Here is a 21,853-nt window from a genome sequence, read left to right as displayed (position 1 = left end):
ACTTCCCAACCATCAACATTTTTTAAAGTTATCCTTCCATAGTCATTCCTCATTTTACTTTCTACATAGTGAAAGAACTCTTAAGAATTTCTTTTGCCCTCATCAGCTGTCCTTCACTCATAATTAGTTTTGGCCTTCCTTATCATATAGGTCACCCTTCTTATCTGAGAATTGTTACTGCTCATGGGCATGCTGATAATCTTTTTCCTTTATACTTCCTACACAAATTTTTTTCATTCAACTCCTGCTTTGAAGATGCTATTCATCAATCTAACGCCTTCCTGATTTATCCTTCTTAATCTGGGTATCCATTCCAATACTGCCTTCTTCATATACCCCCTTTAGGCCAATTACGCATTGTCAGGACCTAATTTTTACTTATGAGAAATCTTGGGAGTATGACAAGGATCAGTATTTATGTTTTGTATATCTGGTCTCATAGGCTCTCTTTAGTCTTAAAATATTATGATTAAAAAGGCAAATCTATTCTTGGGATACAAAATTGTTGGATATTAACTTAATTTTCTTTTAACCATGATTAGATTTTTGATATCTAAAATTAGATTTATTTTTCATTGAAAAAAAAAAAGTTATTAATTTTTTTTTCAGCCCATTACTGAACTTTTGTTCTTTCCTGTTAATGTGTGAACATATTCCAGTGCATTATTTATAATGATATTATATCTGTTGTATGTAAATGCTATTAATAACATCGATTACATTTCTAGAGTTGGGTGTCCTGATGCAAATGTTCCACAGGATATCAAACTTACTGGATCTCATATATTGAATGAACACTGTATATTTGAAAATCATGAAGGTAAATAATAATGTAGAATTTCTGAATCATAATATTTATTCATTTAATATTATTATTATCATCATCATCATCCTTCTCAAAATTCTGATATGAACCTACAGGGGATGTATAGGATGATTATGGTAGTACTACATGAAAAAGTTAAACCATTACTAACTTCTGATCAATAATTTTCCTCCAAATTAATCTGATGTCTGTCAAGACTCCAATATTATCAGATCTTATATTTCTGGATAAAAAGTGTCCTTTAAGGCACTTTTTACTGTATCAATCAATCTACATCTTTGTCTTCCTCTGGGTCTTTTTCTGCCTACGTGACAAAGAACACTGGTTTTGCTAATCTTTCCTCTTCCATTCTGTTTAAATGACCACACTACCTGAGATTAGGTCTAGTAACACATTCTGGAATGCTATCAGTGGCATGTTCTTTCCTAATAATATCCTAATTTTTGGTGGGATGCTGCCATTAATGCCATCTGGTCACTTCACTAATCTTTCTCAGAACTGTCATATCAGATGTTTCTAGTCTTTGATCAAGTGTTATTTATTTATTTATTTTTTCTAACCCAGTTCTCAGATCCATAAATTAAAATTGGTTTGAACCATGTCTTGTATACAGCTAATTTAATGTTTTGACTAATTTCTTTCTTATTCCATATGCATTTATTCAGCTGACTGACTTCCTATCATACCAGCTTTACTAATTCTGTTGTCCATTTCCATATTTTACCATCTTCACTAAAAATTGTGCCTAAATAGCTGAAATGTTTTACTTGTTCTATAGATTCATCATTCAGGATACAGTTGATGCTTTCAGTGTTTCTGCCTATTTTTATTGTCTTTGTCTTTTTATTGCTGATTTTCATGCCAAATTTATTACAACAATTATTCATTTTAGTCAAGGAATCTTGCAGACTAGTGCTGGATTTATTCAGAAGTATAATATCATCGCCATAAAGTAAAGAGCTGCGATATTAACCTTACCAATTTTAACATCATATTTAATACCACATTCCTTTATATTGTGATCCATAGATAATAACAGTGGAGATAATGTGTATCCTTGTCACACTCCTGATTTACCTCAAACCATCTTCCTGTACCTCCTTCAATTCTAAATGCTGACTTACAGTTAAATAAAAAAATAATGACTACATATTGCTTGATATAATGTTCAATTTACACCATATAACTGTAGTGTCTTGAAGAGCTTTCCTCTTGCACCTTGTCCTGTGCCTTTTCCAGTACAAATCCTTCTTATTTTCCCAAAATTTCTCAGCTTTTTGTCTTAAAGTAAAAATCTGATTCTGTCAATCTTTATTTAGCCTGAATCTTGTTCTTCACCAAGCTTCCCTTCCACAATTTTTCTTAGCCATTTCTTAAGTATACTTGCATAAAGGAACACTCATCCCTTTTTATAAATGGATACTATGAGAGCTTTGCTTCAGTTTGGCCTCATCAGCAAACAAGTGAATTTCCCCTCTTAAATCTTTCCCAATATCATCAATAAACAAATTGAAGAATAGCAGACCTAGAACTCCACTAATAACCATCATTCTAGATTCCACTCCACCATATACTACTCCCTGGTGTCTGCTGTCAGCCTCCTCTCTGTCCATACTACTAGCTTCATATCCATTCCTATTTGTTCCAACTTTCATATTAGATTTCCATGTGGTATTCTGTCAAATGCCCTTGCAAAGTCCAGAAGTATCATGCTGTAACCATTTCCTTTATCCAATTCTGCTGTCACTATATTATAAAATATGAATAAATTACTAAGGCAGGACCTACCCTTTTCAAAGCTGTGCTGTCTGCTATACAGTATTGTATCACTATTCCCCCCCCCCTTCCCCCCACACTGTTGGATATTACATGCATTTTTGAAAATTATGGAGACAACTACCATGTTTGAATAAAAACTTTAGTTTAATATAACTAAAATCTACATTCGACGTTTCGACCTTTATGTCAAGGTCATCTTCTGGAGCATACAACTATACACAGAAAACAAGCTACACTACAATCAAGCTGGTTTGTTACAAACACTGACCAACTGCTACAACAATTATTGGCCCGACCTCTGGTGAAAAAAAAAAAAAAAAAAAAAATTATACATCAACGCTAGAGTCCTATTAATAGTGTTATCTGTTGGTTGTTCCAGCCAGTTGAAATGTACATGATGTTAATATATGTATATAGATAGATACTTGTTGTTGTGCCCAATGTATTTCTACAACCAACAGATAACACTAATAATAGGACTGTAGCGTTGATGTATAATTTTTTTTTTTTTTTTTTTTCCACTAGAGGTCAGGCCAACAATCGTTGTAGCGGTTGGTCAGTGTCTGTAACAAACCAGTTTGATTGTAGTGTAGCTTGTTTTCTGTGTATAGTTGTATGCTCCAGAAGATGACCTTGACATAAAGGTCGAAACATCAAATGTAGATTTTAGTTATATTAAACTAAAGTTTTTATTCAAACATGGTAGTTGTCTCCATAATTTTCAAAAATGCATTCGGATCACCGTGTAAGCTTAAAAGAAAGGATGTTGGATATTACCTTTAACCAATTTTTCCAATATTTTAACAACCACTCCTGATATATTAATTAGTCTGTAGTTTGCTACTTCTGTTTTGGAGCCACCTTTATGCAATGGATACCCTCTTTCCACTCTCCTAGATGCCAGAACTGAGAGACAGATTGAATAACTATCAGAGGCTATGCCAATTCACATTGTAAATGGGCTGACATGTAATCCACTGCTATTGCTGTGTTTACATGTTTTTGATATGCTGAACATCTCCTGTTCATTTGCCTCAATTTTGATATGCATCTCTGCATCAGAATAGGCATCAGATATGCATATTGATATGCATCAGAATATCTCTTCTGATGTTATCAGATCCAGTGCTCTAAAACCTCCTGATAAATATCCATTAGCAACTGTATCCACTTCCATCTTTCCATGCTCCCTTTCCTCCCTCCAATCTTTGTTCCCATAGTTAGTCTCTTATAATAATTGTTTGGCCTGAACTTCTTGTTCTAATCTAATCTGCCAGTACATTACATATACATCTTCCTTTGGACACCCTGGTCTGTATCTGCATCCAACAATATATTTTGTTCCGTTGGCCTTTTTCTCACACCAAACAGCCTGAAATTAACCATCTTCTCCAGACCTAAAATCTTCTTTAACTTCTAATTTTGTTGGCTGTAATTCTTCAGCTGTCATCAGCAATACCCAAACTCCTGTTCTGTTTTCTCTCTCTATCATCCCTGAAGGGGCACTTAAGGGTTAAATCTGTTATAACTGAGAGGAGAACTACACATAGCCTTTAAAGGAATGCAGAGAACTGATCACGGCTTCTGACCTAATGTCCATTCCTCACCTTCTCATGGTGCACCCTTTTAAGTATCTACCTGGATACTGAATGAACAAGGATGGGCTGGCAATTTGGGATTTAGCTGACTAAATTGTATTCCTATTGGCTTAAACCATGACATACAATGATGGTACAACATGAAAAATTTCATGCTGGCTGGGGCATCACCTGTTTAAACAAGGCCCCCATTGTTTTCACTAGGGAACCTGGGTGAGTAACGAAAAGTCAATTACTGGAACAAATCCTGAAACACATTCTAACTCAACATCACCAAAGTTCAAGATCGGTACTGTCAACATTAGAAACCTGAATTGCAAAGAAATGGAACTAGCAGAAGAATTGGATAAGTACCAGATCTACATAATAGGGGTGACTGAAACAAAAAAGACAAAAACTAGAGAGATCTTTCTAAGCAATAAATACAAATTGTTATATTCAAGCAACAACAATCAGGGAAAAGGAGTAGCTATAGTATTTAACACTAACCTTCTTGAATGGCAGGAGTAGCTATAGTATTTAACACTATAGCTACTCCTGCTATAGACAATTAGAGTGATGTCTACGGGTATCGGAATGGGAAACTAGACAGTGAGACTTATTTGTGCCTATGGTCCCACAGAAAGATCTAAGGTAGAAGTGTAGGAATTTTTTGAGGCATTAGAGAAAGCATCTGACACAATGAAAAAGTAAAAGTTGGTCTTTGTTGGAGATCTGCATAACAGAGTAGGAAATGATTGTCAGACATACAGAAATATTTTGGGATAGTTTGAAGAAAAGAGGAAAGTTAATAATAACAATGGCAAATACCTATCGGATTTCAGCTCAGAACATGGACTGGTTATTACTAACACAATGTTCCAACATAAAAATGTGTACAAATTCACATGGAGAGAAGAGGCAAGGAATAAGAAAAGTTTCATTGACTTTTTGTTCCATTTAGTTTTGAGCAAGATAAAATTGAATTTCATATCGAAAAGGACATGGAAGAAAGTTTTGAAGTGAATAAAAGTTGGGTGGCTCTCAGATGTGAACTGTAGACTAAAATACACACAAACATTATTCAAGAAAAAATCAAAGAGTTTGAGAACAGGAACCAAACCTTGGAGAATCAGTGGCAATCCCTGAAGAAAATTCTGACTGATTCAGCCAGAGAGGCATGTGGTGAGGTTGTCTACAAGGATAGAAAAATCAGGACTCCATGGTGGACGCAGGAAGTTAAAGAGGCAGTAAAGGGAAAAGAAGAATCTCAGGTGGTATTGTCAATTAAACAGAATGGGAGAGGAAGGATTAGCAAAACTAGTTAGGAAAAGTTGAAAGTTTATTTTTCACTTGGTTAGAGTATAATAAATTTAGTTGAATCCTTTATCCAAGTGTGGAGATGACCTTGCTAGTGCTTCTGCCTGGTATCTCCACTTGGGCCTGGCTCCCACTGAAGAGACCTCAATAAAGGTCGAAACTAGTCTGGGTAGTGGCCCTTCCCTTAATGCATAACATTAGACATATCTGCAAGGAGATGTGTTTTGCATTACATTATAGGAGATACTGAGATAGGAGTGTTGGTAGCTTGCTCCACCTTTGCAACGAGTTGCCCTGGTGTTGTACCACCTTACCCCAGTCCTGAAGATACTTTCAGGTGCAAACTTTGTTTGCTCACACTTGGATAAAGGATTAAACTAAATTTATTATAGTTAGGAAAAGGACCCACCAGAAGACCAAAATATAGGTGGATTGATACGTTTTAGAAGTTAGAAATATGAGATCTGATAATGTTGGAGTCTTGACAGATAGCAGATTGATTTGGAGGAAAATTGTTGATATTAAGTTAATAATGATGTAAGTTTTTCATGTAGCACTATCATAATATCCTGTACACCCCTTGAGCATAAATGTCAGGAATTTGATGATGATAATATTGTGCTATGCAGTTTGTCCATACATGAAAACAGACTGCTGAGGGTAAAGACATGAAGGATGCAATATTTGTTACATATAATACTGCATGGAACAAATAATTAAAATAATTTAAATATTGCAGTGTTCAGGTTGTGAGGCAGTATAATAATAGCTTTAACTTTTAGGATTTCCAACATGAAATGCCAATCAACTTAAAATTTAAGTTGTCTTGGAAATTGTGTTAGACAGGATAAATTTTTACTTAGGAAGCTTCAGATATACAAAGCACATGATAAGGCAATGATAACTTTATTAATCTTATTAAAGAATTCACTTTTTGGAACTAATATGGTACTCTTTGAGAAGCTTGCCGATGTAATATTCCTAAATTTATTTCATTTATTGTATATAAAATGATACACAGACGAAAGCCTCCCCTTTTTATATATATATATATATATATATATATATATATATATATATATTCCTAAATGCAGGACTGATATGATTACTGGTTACAATGCCATTATTAGGAAATTGAACATTATCTATTTTTATTAGCTGAAAGTATGTCTGTTTTCAATAGAAAGAAGAAAATTTATCAACTCTTGTGCATTTTTATGAGCAGTTACAATTGAATTGCAGTGAGACTTGTATGAAGTCTCTATAAAATATAACAAAAAAATTGGCTCTGAAATAAATACTATTTTACATGGTATCTTGCTATTTATTTCAGAGCCAATTTTTTGTTATATTTTATAGAGACTTCATACAGTTCTCATGATTATTCTAGCATGATTATTCTTTCATGTGAACTTGCATTGGTATTGCTAACTTTTGGCATTAACTACTGCACCGTAGCCATGGCGGTTAGTAGAATTCCTGACAGTTTATTGAAACATGTAGATATGCTTTGGCGGTGTAATTCCAGTAACTTTAAAGCTTAACTGGATTGCAGTTTTTGATTCTTGCTACCTGAGCACATCTGTATTGTTAGAGATTTAATATAAGAACATTCTTTCATGGATTAGGTTTTTATTTTCCCATTTGAAGTTTCAAAAGTCACTTCTTAATATTGGCCTTTCTACATTTCTCCTTCCCTGATGTCTATGCCTTTATATATTTTTAGAATTTAGCCCTTATGCATTATCTCCAGATGTTATTTCTGTCATTTCTTGGTGTCTATAATTTTTGTGTCATATCTGGCATTATTTAGTTCTGATTTATCCCTATTTTGTAATGTTTTTCCTTGGACTACCTTTCTCACTTCTCATTTAAGTTGTTTGTATTCTTTTTACAACTTTCTGTTGTAAAAAGAATACATACTCTACAGGATACTGATCTCTGTAGAGTATGTATTGTCTGAAAATAGGCAATGTATCACTAACCATGTTCAAACAACAATGCTAAAATCTGAAGAAAAACCAGAAACAGCCTCGGATACCATGAAAGAGGACTGTTACTTAACTATACTACTCTCTCTCTCTCTCTCTTTTGAGAGAGATGTTTTAGGAATACTTTTAAAACACCACTCAAAATGTTTCAAAATATGAGAACTGTATCCTAAGTTCGAGCAGGTTTGGGATTTGTACAAAGTTAAGTAGCAGAATGGGGGGAGGGAGGAGCAGAAAATGATACCAAGTTTTTTGGGGCTGAGGAAGCTCTGCTTTCTCAGCCTCTAAAAATACTTTCAGGTCTAGTGGCCAGCACATCCCGTCTCCAACTAGCAGGCAATTGGTTCAAATGCTACCATGGACATGGATGTATGTGATTGTCTTCAGGTGGGAGAGGGAGTTCATCTATCCATGTGAAACCACCATTCCACTTATTGGCACCCTGTAGTAGCTTGAAAAACTTCCATGTTTGATCTTTAGAGCAGAATTTCTGGACTGTGTAAAACAAAATTAATTTTTAAAAAATATAAAGAAATCATGCTTATAACAGTTTGTAAGCAGAAGTCAAAATGGAAGAGAACTGCTCTGGCGCAATGAGCTGGAAATCATGAAAGGTAAGGGGTGAACTAAGATTTTTTTTGAGAGAAATAAAGAGAGAGAGAGAGAGGAGGTGATTGTGCTGTGTTTTGATGGCATTTGATACCATGTTGTCCTCACTTCATAGAATGGATACAGAGATCACTGTTTAACACATCGGTTATGGAAGATCTTGAAACTTTAATCACTAGAGCACTGCAAAGTTTGTCCAATGAAGAAGAAGAAGAATAGAAAGTACTGTCATCAAATCTATCAATAGCAGTTGTGATAAGCAAGAGAAGGCCAGTTATATATAGGATAAATAGGGTAGGGAACAGAGCACAACTGTTTGCACTTGTGATTGGACACCCTCAGAATTAGAGGCACTCCTTTTGAGAAGTGCTTGGCAAATTTCCATCCCATTACAGTTTACCAAGCAGGTCTCTATCTCAGACTATAAAATGTCTTGGAACTATCTATGCAACAGCACAAGTTTCCCTGAGTCTTTTCATTGTTTCTTGAGTTGGGTAATGTAGGCTAGAAGATCAAATGTAGATCTGGAGTGGGGGGGGGGGGGGGTCTGTAACGGTGATCATTAGAGAGGATTGTGATTATAGCAGTTTTTTTTTTTTTTTTTTTGATGGTTCCATGCCCAACTTTTATCTCTTTCTTGGAATAGGCCGAATATGGGTATCTTTCTATACTATCCATTAGTTGCCAGCTGAGTATGAACGAGAGTATATGTGGTATACATCAATTTTGGAGCACATCTCTTCAGGATATTGTTGAAGAGGGGGAAAATGCCATCAGGACTAGAAGTATTTTTAGTATACAGTCATACCCTGAAGTTACGCGGTAGGTGGGACCAACAAAAAGCGCGTAAGTCGATTTCGCGTAACTCGGGTATAATTTTGCATTCAAACATACAAAATATTAGTTAATTGGGACCAAAGGTTTACAAAAACACGTATATTTTTTAAGAAATATAATCATAATTGTAGTTTTTCGTACATAAATAAAAAAAGAAAGTTATTTCGATGTCAATGGTTTCATAATGTCTTTTTCTTGTCATGCAAAATTTCTTTATAGCAAGCTAATGATTTTTTTATTCCTTACCTTGTGGCTACAATTCATTCCTCATTAGAATCTATGTCCTCCAAAATCTGTAGACTTTTCTTTTATGATTGTTCTTACTGTGGATTCCTGTAGATCAAACTTCTTTGCTAGTTCACAAATTTTCATTCTGCCTTCAAAATCCTTAATAATGTTGAGTTTTGTTTCCAAAGTCAATGTTTTTCTTTTCTTGCTAGCTGTAGAAGAATCGGACTTGCTTCCTTTGGAAGACATTATTATTTTTTATGTGATAAAATTTTTATCAAGAACATAACATTAAACAATCGCAAGGGTTGTAACTATAAAATTTGTGTATAAATGGAGACTGCGCAAAACACGTCAGTGCTTGTTCACAGCATGTGCGACACTGCCGAATGCGGCTGGTGCCTGAAAGATACGACTAGTGGTGAGGCGTGAAGCGAGATGGGAATATGTACATATATGAAACCGCGTAACTCCGGATTCGCGTAAGTCGGGGTAAGACTGTATAAGTTATTCAAGATTCTTCTTGTGTCATCTGACAAAAGACTTAAAGAAGCATGCGCCCTACCACTTCTGGTGGAGGTAATTTCTCTTGGTGATCTGTACAAGTTTTAGAGAGGCAAATGAAGCCTGCAGGACAGGTAATATTGAGGTATTATTAATTCTTTTAAAGTGATAATTGCATTGTAATTTATTATCATTAAATGAATAACAGTATTTTATGTTTATATTTTTTCTTGTAGGTATTGTAAATTTATGCCCTTGTAGTAATTCTATGTGTTATGTAAATGGAAGGCAAATAACAGATTCATTAGTGCTACGTACTGGCTCTAGAGTCATCCTTGGCAAATATCATGTATTTAGGTTTCAGCATCCTGAACAAGGTAAAAAAAAAATTTTTTTTTTCTGCATTTATGTAATCATATTTATTATTACTATTACCACTACTAGGGCAATGTTTAAGGCCTCCCTTGATGAGTCCGCAGACTCATCAAGGGAAGTTGTAAACATGTTGAGCACTAACCAACATTACACAATATCTGTTATACTTTGCTTTGAACTCATTCACCAACCTGAAGCCAACAACAGACTCTGGCAACTGTTCCACTTATTCATCATTCCCCATGCAAAAAACTTTAGTCCTCATACCTTTGCTAACTACACTCTTTAAAATTTCCTGGGATGACCCCTAATTCTTACCTACTTACTTTTATATTTTTTCTCAAATCTAGTATTGCTTAATAAATTCTTGAATAGAACAAAAGTGAAAAGATTGAGTGTGAGACAAAAAGAATACGGATGTTTTTATATACAAAATAAATTAGCGCTTTGTGGTATGCTTGAATGCAACGGTACATAACATGTTCCTGTACCTTGCAAGCATAGTATACAATTCAGCTTTATAAATAGAAGTTATCTAAAAGAGCCCACAAAATTTACAACAGAAAACATATCATAAATTATGTCCAATCTCCTTTCTTCAAAATCATAAAAATTTATAAGAACAGACAGACAACACATTTACAAATGGTAGTTCAGATGCTATCTGGACTACTGTTTGTAAATGTGGACCAGATGCAATCTTATCAAAGTTTTATAAAATGGGGGGGGGCTAACTTCCTTATTCCTAGAAATCAGTGTTCTTTTTGATATTGTAATTATGACATGATATTGTTTCATCCTATCATAGCTTTCTCTATGTAAATAACCACTCTGTTTTTTACAGTTAAAGATATTATAGATATTAAAAATATCACTGATATTTTTTCTGTTCACTGAATTTTTACTTATCTTGAATATGACAACATTTTCCTTTTCAAATTTTTTAAAACACACATAGTTCTCTAATATTTTCCAGCAAATAATTTTTCCCTTGAATGCAGTTTCCTACAAAGAAATTTCTTGGCAAATTTCTGTCTATTATTAAATCTTATATTTCTGTCCTCTAAGGGGCTTCTGATTGCATCAGTCCACCTAGATCTAGGTCTTTCTCTCGATCTTTTCCTGTCATCTTATTAAATATATGTTTTGCTAACCTTTCCTCTCCCAGTCAGTTTAAGTGACCATTACTTAGATTAGTTTTATTCACAGTTCCTGAATGCTAATAAATATCAGTTTCCTTTGTGATTATTATTATTTCAGACTTCCACAGAGTCAAGGGTGACTATACTTCACTCAAACCAGATGTCATACCTTCCCTTAAATTTATTTATGCTAGATGCCCTCACTACTGCTACAAAAGGCAAAAAATCTAAAATCTAGCTCTTAGCCCTTTCTTAACTGAGAACAAACTTCCATGGAAGCCTTGGTTCTCTCCCTACCTGCCATATAACAGAAAATTTCATCAGACAATATCCAATAATATCCCAATATCTGAATATTCCATTCAGAAGTTTATAGTTCTCTACATACCATTCCTCTTTCTCATGTTAACCAGAGCCTGTAATCCATATATTCTCAATCTCTCCTTGCTATCCACATTCCATAATCCCAATATAATCTTCGTAACTCTTCTTTGCACCTTTTCCACGGCTTCTTTATCCTGTTGAAACCCAGGAGACCAAATCTTCAAACAGTAATAAGGTGTGGTCTAATCAAGGCCTTGTAAAGATGCAGAATGACTTTCTTTATGTGTCAGGGATCGTTTCAACATCACAAATATCCTCTGAGTTGTATTCTGAATTTTTTGCTATGTTACCTTTGAATTCAAATTTTTATCCACTATAATGACAAGATCCTTAACCTCATCAGTTTCTTATAGCATAACCTTGCTAATACACATACTGGCCACTGCATTAGAAACCTTTATGCAGATGTACATGAATATAAAAATATTTATGTCAAGGGTTTATACAAAATGCCTGGTCATGTGAATCATAACATGTTCTAGGTAACTATTTAAGGATGCTGCTGGTCAGTAATCATTAATTGTGTTGATCACAATGGGATGAGAAGATCTTTTGGAGTTTGATAAAGGACTTATTGTGAGTTTCTGTCTGGCTGGAGTCACGATTTTAAAAACAGCAGAGCTCACCATCAGTGGAAAAATAAACCATATTGCTTGTCTAAGAGATGTAACTGTGGGTCAAGAACAAGATCGGCATCATCTGAGAAGGCTTGTACAGACTTTACAGACTTGTACAGACTGTGTGAGCAATTGACTGAAACATTTAATGAAGGCTGTTCCCTCCCCATATTTCACTGAACTATATACAGGTCATTGAAGAGGATTAGTATTAGCAGTTGCATGCTTATACATAAAATAAAATAAAAGTGGCTGGTATGTGTATAATACTGGCCACCGAATTAGAAACCACACCAAAATGCATTACTTTGCACTTACTAACATTGAACTGATGGCCATTATCATTTGCTTACCTTTCCAGGTTATTGAAATCATTCTGTAAAGACTGTATATCAGTAACATCCCTAATTGCCCTACTAATCTTCTTCTTCTTCTTCTGCAACTTATCCCACTTAAGTAGGGTCGCTGTTTTCAATGAGTCTCCTCCACATCCACCTGTCTTGGGCAGTAACCACATCCAAGTTCTTCATCCTCAAATCCTCCTCCATCAGCTCCCTTCATCTCTTCTTTGGCCGCCCAAGCTTCCTCCTCCCCTGCATGACCTTTCTTCCTACGTACTCGTCCTCCCTCCTCATCACATGACGAAGCCATCTCAACCTTGCCTCCTGTATCTTTGCTCCTAAGCTCATAACTTTCACTCTTCCCCTTACATACTCATTTCTCAGATGATCCTTTCTGGTCACACCGCACATCCACCTAAGCATTCTCATCTCTGCTGCCTCCATCGTGCTCATGTTATTTTTCCCTCAGGGCCACAGTTTCCATAGCATACGTCATAGCTGGTCTCACTACTGTCCTGTAGATTTTGCCTTTTAGATTGATCAGCACTCTCTTATCGCATAATACTCCAGCCATCTCTCTCCAGTTCCTCCATCCAGGCACTCCATCCTCTTTCACTGTTGAACCTAAGTATCTAAAGTCCCTCATCTTCCTGATGTCATTTCCTTCCAGCTCCAGATCTGTCTCTTGGCTGCCATCCACTTTGCTGCTCATATACTCTGTCTTACTTCTGCTCAGCCTCATACCTCTCTCTTCCAGTACTTTCCTCCATCTTTCCAGTTTAGTTGCTACTTCTTCTCTTGATTCTGCACACAGCATGATGTCATCTACATACAATATTGTCCAAGTGCATCTTCCTTCACCTCCTCCTCCGTCACCACCTCTATTACAGTATTAAACAGGAATGGACTTAATGCTGATCCTTGATGCAAACCATCTGTCACTTGAAAACTTCTATTTCTCCCAGGTAGGTCTGAACTCTTGTCTCCACATTTCTGTACATCTCCTGCACCAATCTGACATATTTCTCTGGTACCTTCTTCTCCCTCAGACACCTCCAGACTTCTTGCCTTGGCACTCATCATATGCTTTCTCCAGATTAATAAACACCAGAATGTAGCTCCCATTGTTTCTCTTGAAACTTTTCCATCATCTGCCATAACTCAAAGATAGTATCTGTTGTCGATTGACTAGGCATGAAGTCAAATTGCTCCTTTGCAATCTCACCTCCTGCCTCAGTCTTCCATCAGGACCCTTTCTAGGATTTTCATTGTGTGAGACATCTACTTTATTCCTCTGTAATTCGCACAGTCTTGTAATTCCCCTTTACCCTTGTAGACAGGGACAAGAGTACTTTCCCTCCACTCCTCCTTGTATGCTTTCTCCAGATCAATAAACACCAGATGTAGCTCATGTTGTTTCTCTTGAAACTTTTCCATCATCTACTGTAACCCAAAGATAGCATCTGTCGTTGATTGACTAAGCATGAAGCCGAATTACTCCTTTGCAGTCTCCACATCCTGCCTCAGTCTTCCATCAAGAACCCTTTCTAAGATTTTCATTCTGTGAGACATCAACTTTATTCCTCTGTAATTCATACAGGCTTGTGCATCCCCTTTACCCATGTAGATAGAGACAAGAGTACTTTCCCTCCACTCCTACCAATCTTTGTATCATCAGCAAAAAATTGAGCTTCTCCTGTTACATCCTTCTTAATGCTGTTAATGTGTAGATCAAACAACAGTGGTCCAAGAACTGAACCTTGGGGTGCCCCAATGGTCACCTTAAATCTGCCAGATTCGCACTCACCATATACTTTCTAATTCCTGTCCATTAACCATCTGCTTAACTAAGTAGAGCTTATATTCCAAACCCATATTTTACAGTTTATGCAACAGCCTTTCATGTGGTATCCTATCAAATGTCTTAGCAAAATTCAACAGTATCACAGTATCTGTTTCCTTTATCCAACTCGTCCATAATATTGTGAAATATAAGAAAATTGCTAAAATATGACCTCCCTTTAAGTAAACCCATGTTGTTCATTTCAGATTATAACTTGTCTTTCTACCCATTTCTGTGAGTTCTTACCAAATTTTCTAAAACCTTCACCACCACACCAGAGATACTGATAGGTTAGTAGTTAGACAAATCAGTTTTGCACCACCCTTTTGCAATGGAACTATCATACATTCTTTCTGTTCCTGTTTCACTATCTTTTCTGAATTGAGACTCAAGTTGTACAAACATGTTAAAGGCATGGCCTTTAACATGTTAAAGCCAATTTAGCTGAACATTCCTTTAGCATATATGCTATTTCATCTGTCCTCATGCTAGATTCTTATCCAGGTTTTGCAATAGCTATTCAACCTCATTCTCATGCACCTGTATCTCTTTTTCCAATGTAGTAGTAGCATTATTAACATGCTACATACACCTGCTTTATACTATATGTCTTAGCAAAGTGAGTACTCATTAATAGAACAATCTCATTAGCTTCTGTCACTACAATATTATCTGCATTCAGTAAGGTTATTCGTTCACATTCATTCATTGTCTTTTACTTGCAGTATGTCGATAAAGTTCTTCTCGATTGCTTTTAGCTTGCATAGCCAATTTCTTTTCAAGCTTTACCTGCAATACTTATAACTTTTCTGGCCTGTACTTTTTATATATTTCATAACTTCACTCACTCTTATTCTCATGATATTCCTTCCACATCTTCTTCTTATTGATCTCTTGCTTAATAATAAGTTTGCTCATCCATTCCACTGCCACCTTGTTTGTTCTTCAAACTCTAGGGATATAATTTGATACTGCCTCATTTAAGCACCTTTTAGATTCCAGTGAATTGCTGATATCATTCTCATTCAGTAACTGATTCCATGGGATAAAGATAGCATTCTCCTGAGTTTTTCATTATTTCCACTTTGCAGTTTAGCACATAACTGTCCTAATTGGAATGTCTATAAAATTAGTTACTTCCCAGGAAGGTGTAGCATCATCATTGTCACCAATTGGTGGCAAAATAGTCACATTCTTAACCGAGACACTGCTGACGCTATGATCAAATCTAACACTCCTTGACCTCAATTTTCTTCTTTAACATGTTGCTTGAGAAAGTTGTCTCACAACTCAGTAAATTCTGCTTCATTCTTATTGTGAGATTTCTCTTTTTCTTCCCAATCCAGGTTTGGATAATTAAAGTCACCCCCATCAGGTTAATTTGGTGATACATTTCATCTTCCCCAACAACTGAACAGCCAGGTCTCTAGCAACACCCCACCATGTATTTCATCTTGTTAGTCTTCACACCAAATAGCCTCAACTCAGTGCTACACATGACATTATTACCATTATTGATTTTTCCTAAAAATAATATATCCTTTGCATTTGATTCTTGTTGCAGCATCCAACTCTGATAATTAGGTTTCACTAATGCCAACAATCTTAGGCCTCCAACGTATTCAATAAAGCAACAGACACAATCCCTTTTTTTTTTGTGATACTCCTGACATTGGTATATAGGCATAGCAAATTACCACTTGCTTTATCTTATATTTAGATGTGCAATGTGCTTGGTCTTGGACAACTTTCTCTTTTCCCTCCCTAGATACACTCAAAAGATCTGAACCCAAAGTGTACTTTTCCATCCCTTTGCAAGATGCATAACCATGCTCAACCATTCACATTTTTATCACATCTGCATACTATACCTGAATTTTCATTGTTCCTCCCATAATGATTTAGGTTCCCTGACTCTGCATCAGGTCTCATTCTAATAAGTAATTTTTCCATGCTACTGCCATATCCATTCAAATACAGGCTGTCCTTCTCAAACATGTCTTTTCTGCCATCAAACACACTCAACACATCTAAAGCTAATTCTTCTACAATGAAATAACAAAATTATAATTAAACTTTCATGCAATATTAAAAGAACTATTGCTGTGTCAAGCACTGTAATGGTGGCACACAGTGGTGGACTGGAGCAGATGCTGCTCTATTTCCAAGCATTCACAGGAGTGAAAAGAACATTATAGGACATTGTTAAGTATTTAGCTGTTCAGGGAGTAGGCAAGGAACACAGCAGGAGAAAAACTGTGGAGTTTATATCTTCAGTATAATGAAGGCTGTGCAGATATTTGAAGAAAAAGTTAGAAATGGAAGACCCAAAGGATATCCTTGTATGAAGAGATAAGTGACGTTTTTGTAGTTATTAATCCAAATAGGGTTTATTTCAATTAAAGCTGAAAGGAACTTTATTGTTCTCCAGTTCATATAGAAATGGGTCCAGTGAAGTTTTTGTTTAGGATTCTCAGCCTGATAAGTGATTTGAAAAAACACTTGATGTGGTTTTAGATATTACTTAATAAGCTTTCCTATAGAAGTCAAACTTATTCTGAAGTGAGAAAACTATTGATAAGATTTTTAGTAGATTTATTAAGTGGACTTTGTTGTTTCTTTCATATAGAAACTGAAGTTTATTCAGTGGAGGTTGTTGTTGTTACTCTCATAAAGAGGTGAATCAAGTTATTGAAATGCATTAGATGATGACAAGGTATGTTTCTTAGTGTTCTGTGATTTTAAGATGCAAGAAGAATTTGACTGACTTGTGCTGTCATATAGAAAGCAGTTTTTATGTTGGTCTTTCTTTTGTGTGAATTCTAGAAGGAATAAAAGTTTCTGTAGAAGAGAAGAGAATAAACTTATGTCCATGAAAGATAATTGTTAGCTTATAATATTTGAAGAGAAGCTATGTAGCTAATTTTGTCTGGAAATGTGATGAATATATTGATGCTTGCGTAGTTAAGTGGTTGATTTGATGCTCTACTGTATATATTTGCATTTTTTGTAAATGAAGGATTTTTATTTTGATTATAAGATGTGTGAAGATTTAATCTCATAATGGGTTAATGATTTTATTTAGAAAATGAGATGTTTATGTGACATCCTATGAATCTGTGTACAAGGCTAATTACGAGTTTCAGTGTTTTCTTTTTATTTTGAATTTAAGCCATGCAGAGTGTGAGGGAGTAAGGTAAAAATATACCCCCCCCCCCCACACACACACATACATACAGCCTTCCTTGGACCCATAGACACAAAAAAGTTTCATTGTCGAGTGCTAGAGCACACTGGCATTTTAAATGGTGGAATATGTCAAGGGAAAAGTGAAGTTTGTTGAGATCTAACATATCTTTAGTTACATTGGTAAATAAGGAGATAACTGTATGATAAAATAACTTTTCTTCTCAGTTAATGATCTGGGAGACTCAGCATAAAAACATGTACCCAACTCAGCAGCTATACAAACTATCTTACTAAATAATTGAGAAACATTTATTTTAAGACTTAGCTCATTGATCAAAGCTGTCTGTGATTTAAGCCACAGAGACAATCATTACAGCTAAGTTTTTTTTTTCTTCTTCTTCAGTTTGGTTATAAACTTGTTGGTTTACTATGTAACTGCAGCTTTAATCAATGTGTTAGGCTCACACAGCCTGTCAGTGTCAAGTAACTTGATATCATGAGAATGAAATTAATGTTCTGCAAACTGTTTCTCTGTGTTTTATGGTATGTAATGTACTATTCTTATATTGTGTTTGCATGCTCTGTTTTAAATATGGAATGACATGCTGCCGCCACCAAGTTATATTTTTGGTGCTTCCCGCTATTTGTTGGTTTTGTGTGTTATTCATGTCATTGAAAATTGCGACATCTTAAATTACTATGGTAAAAAGTTTAAACATTAAATTCAAAACAAGACTAACATCTAAGACATAGTTAGCAAGCATTCTGGAGTAGTGTATGTTGCTTTTCATCAACAGCATATTTGCACTGCTTAGCTGCCACTGGTAGTTGGCATAAGACTAGCAATGATCCAAAGGCATCTTCGAAGGAGAATAGCCAGCTGCTGCCATCTTATAGTTCTTCAGCTTAGCACTGTATATTATTGTCTGAAATCATGTATGCTCTTATCTTACTGTCTGTTATCTGATTTCTGCATTGGGGATGCCAGCAGCTTTCTGTCTAGAAGCATGTTACATTGAATAGTGGATTGGATTTTTATCATCCAACTTTGCATCTAATGCTGGTATTCCAGAAGACTCTTTCACCCACTTTTTTCCATTTTTATATCATTTTGCTGCAAATCCAATATGAAGTTTTGATGATGACAATTGACTATATACCACTTTCTCATTTGACAGATTTTGCATTCCACAACCCACCAAAGCATCCTATATATAAACTTTTACAACCCTAAATTTTTATCTACAAACTGTTTTTCAGTGGAGTTGTGATAACCTTGTTAATTCATTCCTAATAAAACTCAATGCTATTTTATTTCTTTTAAAAATAGTAATCTGGTCTTACTTCCGATGACACCTGAACTCCAGACAATACTTCTCTTTTTAGGATTACTCTAACCTCTGTTTTCTCTTGGAATAAATATATTACAAATAGCTATTACACTATACAAATTACAGATCTGTCTAACCATTGAAAACTGTCACATTTGGGACGGTGCCCCTAAGAGTGAAAATATATGGCTCTGTATAGAGTAGAGCAGTTAGGTTGATTAATGTCTTATCTCTCACTAGTTCACTCCTTCACACAAACATTCAGGTTTGTTGTTTATATTTACTACAGTCATTTCCGGGACTGTTGGTCAGGATTATCAATTAGCATTGATAATTGCTACAGTCTTCTCAGTCACTTAAAATGTGTAGCAGCTATCCAGGTCTCCTTTGTAGTTCTCACAGACCATTTTTTTTTTTTTTCGTCTTCATTCATTCCTTCCATCTGTTGCTGTCTTTTGGAACAGCCTTTTCCATTTTATGCATTTCTTAGAGTACAATCTGCAACCCTTCATATCCAGTGTTAACAAGTTTCTTCTTTCTTATAAACTCTTGCATGTCCATGCTACTAATGTACTTTTAAGTTGAACAACCTGTTATGCATAGGATTACTATAGAAAAGAAAGTTTTGTCTGTCATTTTGTGGGCTTGTCCTGAGACTGGTTTTCTCTGTTTTACAGGAGGAAATATCCTTCTGTATCTGCATAGATTGGAAAAACCTATCCAAGTACTCATGTATCGGGATTCATAATGAGGTTTTACTAGCCAAGTCTACTGTAAGAATCCTGTTGCAGTGGAAGTGCCATTATAATTTTTAGTGTTTTTTGTTCATAATCAAAATTTACTACTCCTTACATATACCATATTTATGTAGAATTTGTTTAATGTATGATATTGCTCTATACTCATAGCTTGGTTAAAAAGCAAAATATTCTTTCATATATTTCAAAAACTTCTGTGTTTGTGCATGTACATGCTTGTCTACACACATATTGTGCATTAGTGATTTAATTTGATAACTTTTTTTAAAATTATTTTAAAGCAAGAGAAAGCAGAGAGAGAAAGTCACCAGTTGAAATATCTGTTGGTAAGTTTTGTTATTTATAATAAATGTTAGTTATATTTATTACAAATATCTATATTTTGTTATTAGAGAAATGTGGCTCACAGGTGCTATTGATACCATGGTAAACCCTCAGAAATTGAACATGCAGTGAAAATAATGATGTTCTGTTAAATCATGTTCATTAGGAAAACAAGTTTTTAGAGACATTGCTTACACATTCTTATTTATTCTACCTTTTGATCTTAAAACTAAGGTTGTCATTTGGGTTCATAAAATATATGCACAAATCCAAGTTGAATTATATCTCACCAAGGCAAACTGAACACACAATTACTGAATTAGCCATTCTCCAGCTTATAGGTCCAGATTTTTCCAGTATAGCATGCAGGTGTGTAAATATTTTCAGATGGTAGATGATTTTTATTGTTTTATAGGAGACCACTGCCCTGTTTATTGGAAGTGTTTGGGGAAAAAAAGTAGCATGTGTTTACTCTCTATAACAAGGCTTCTGTATTTTATGTTTACCTACTAGAGTGCTATAAGTTTTTAACCTTCTGTTGATAGGAATATCCTAAAAGTGACCTAGTATGCTCTACCATTGGAAAAGGGAGGGATGATAATCATCTGTTTTAAGTGAATTCATTAATTGTAATTACCTAGAGGCTTACCATGGCCAGATTTAAGCTTGTTGTTGTATCCCCTAAGTAGTAACTTTTAAAAGCATCCCCTCTATTGAGTAAATTTAAAGTTGAATAGCTTCTCATGCTCATCAAAAATGCATATATAACACCACATACAGAGATGTATAATGCTATATATCAATTAAACTAATAATAATATTATTTTCATTCATTTTTGTTACAAGTAAAAGCAAAAAAAAAAATGTCGTTTTTGTTTGTAACAAATGAATGAATAAATAATTTTATTAATAAAAAAAATGGATTCCAAGTATTTAAAATATTAATTTTTGTGATTTCATTATTGTGAAACTGAAAAAATATCTTAAAATAATGAGCTTCGGTGCTTGTGTTTTTACATATATAAGATGTTCGTTCAGAGCAGAGAGTTCATTTTGAAGCATTGTTTTACAACATTAATTTTTTATCCTCTTAAGCTACTACTAAATGATCTTTCTCTAGAGCAATTATTTATCATGATGTTTAATAATTGATGGTAATAAAAAAGCTCAAAATATAGTTTCAACATTTGGAAAAAACTGAGTGTATTTTGACTTGAATTATTATAATCTGTAAAGTTTGATAATTAAACTCATTTGTTCGAGAAATTTAGCTTTTTTTTTATACAGATAAAATGTTTTATATCTTTGTATAAGTTTTGTCTTTGCAGTAATTATTTACTAAAATTTTTACAGTTTCTTTGAGCTTTTCATCTGTTTGGTCTAATATTTCTAATATTTATTAGAAATGGTCAGAGTTGAATACTGGATGATTGGAATATTGCTCTGATAGTACTCATTCATAAAAAATGGATGGATGCTATCAGAAAACTGAATGAATTATAGAGGAATTTCTCTGCTGAGTGTTCCAGTTAACATTTATTCTGATGTAATTGAGAAAGAGGCTAAGAAAAATTGTGAATGGAAAAACGAATGAGGACTAAGCTGTGTTCAAGGCCAAATAGAGGGGGGTAGAATTAGATTTTTCACTTCATGACTAATAATTGGGAAATTATAGGAATGTAACATGGATCTGTACTTAAGTTATGTTGATCCAAAAAAAGCATATAATGAGGTGGCAGGTAGTTGGTCGAGTGGTAAACGCGTCTGCTATCCAGCCAAGAGGCTGCAGGTTCGAATCCTGCCACGGGCATGGATGTTTGTGATTGTCCTACAAACTCTATATGGAATCTACAACCTTATCACTTATTTTAGCAGAAG

General features: G+C 34.9%; 1 protein-coding gene across 4 annotated transcripts in view; it reads left to right on the top strand.

Annotated features, from left to right (window-relative positions):
• The window catches only part of unc-104 (kinesin family member unc-104), a 942,286-nt gene that overhangs the window by 339,275 nt on the left and 581,158 nt on the right, over positions 1 to 21,853 (top strand). For all 4 annotated transcript variants that reach the window (XM_090394094.1, XM_090394092.1, XM_090394093.1 and 1 more), the window contains exons 16-18: positions 729 to 820; positions 9,908 to 10,048; positions 19,933 to 19,977. In XM_090394094.1, the coding sequence (XP_090250220.1) occupies positions 729 to 820; positions 9,908 to 10,048; positions 19,933 to 19,977 (278 nt within the window). The remainder of the gene's footprint in view (positions 1 to 728; positions 821 to 9,907; positions 10,049 to 19,932; positions 19,978 to 21,853) is intronic.

Source organism: Typopeltis vanoorti, chromosome 6 (assembly GCF_054136105.1).
Source record: "Typopeltis vanoorti isolate ZY-2024b chromosome 6, IOZ_Tvanoo_1.0, whole genome shotgun sequence".
NCBI lineage: Eukaryota > Metazoa > Arthropoda > Arachnida > Uropygi > Thelyphonidae > Typopeltis > Typopeltis vanoorti.
This window is presented reverse-complemented; position numbering and strand designations above follow the sequence as displayed.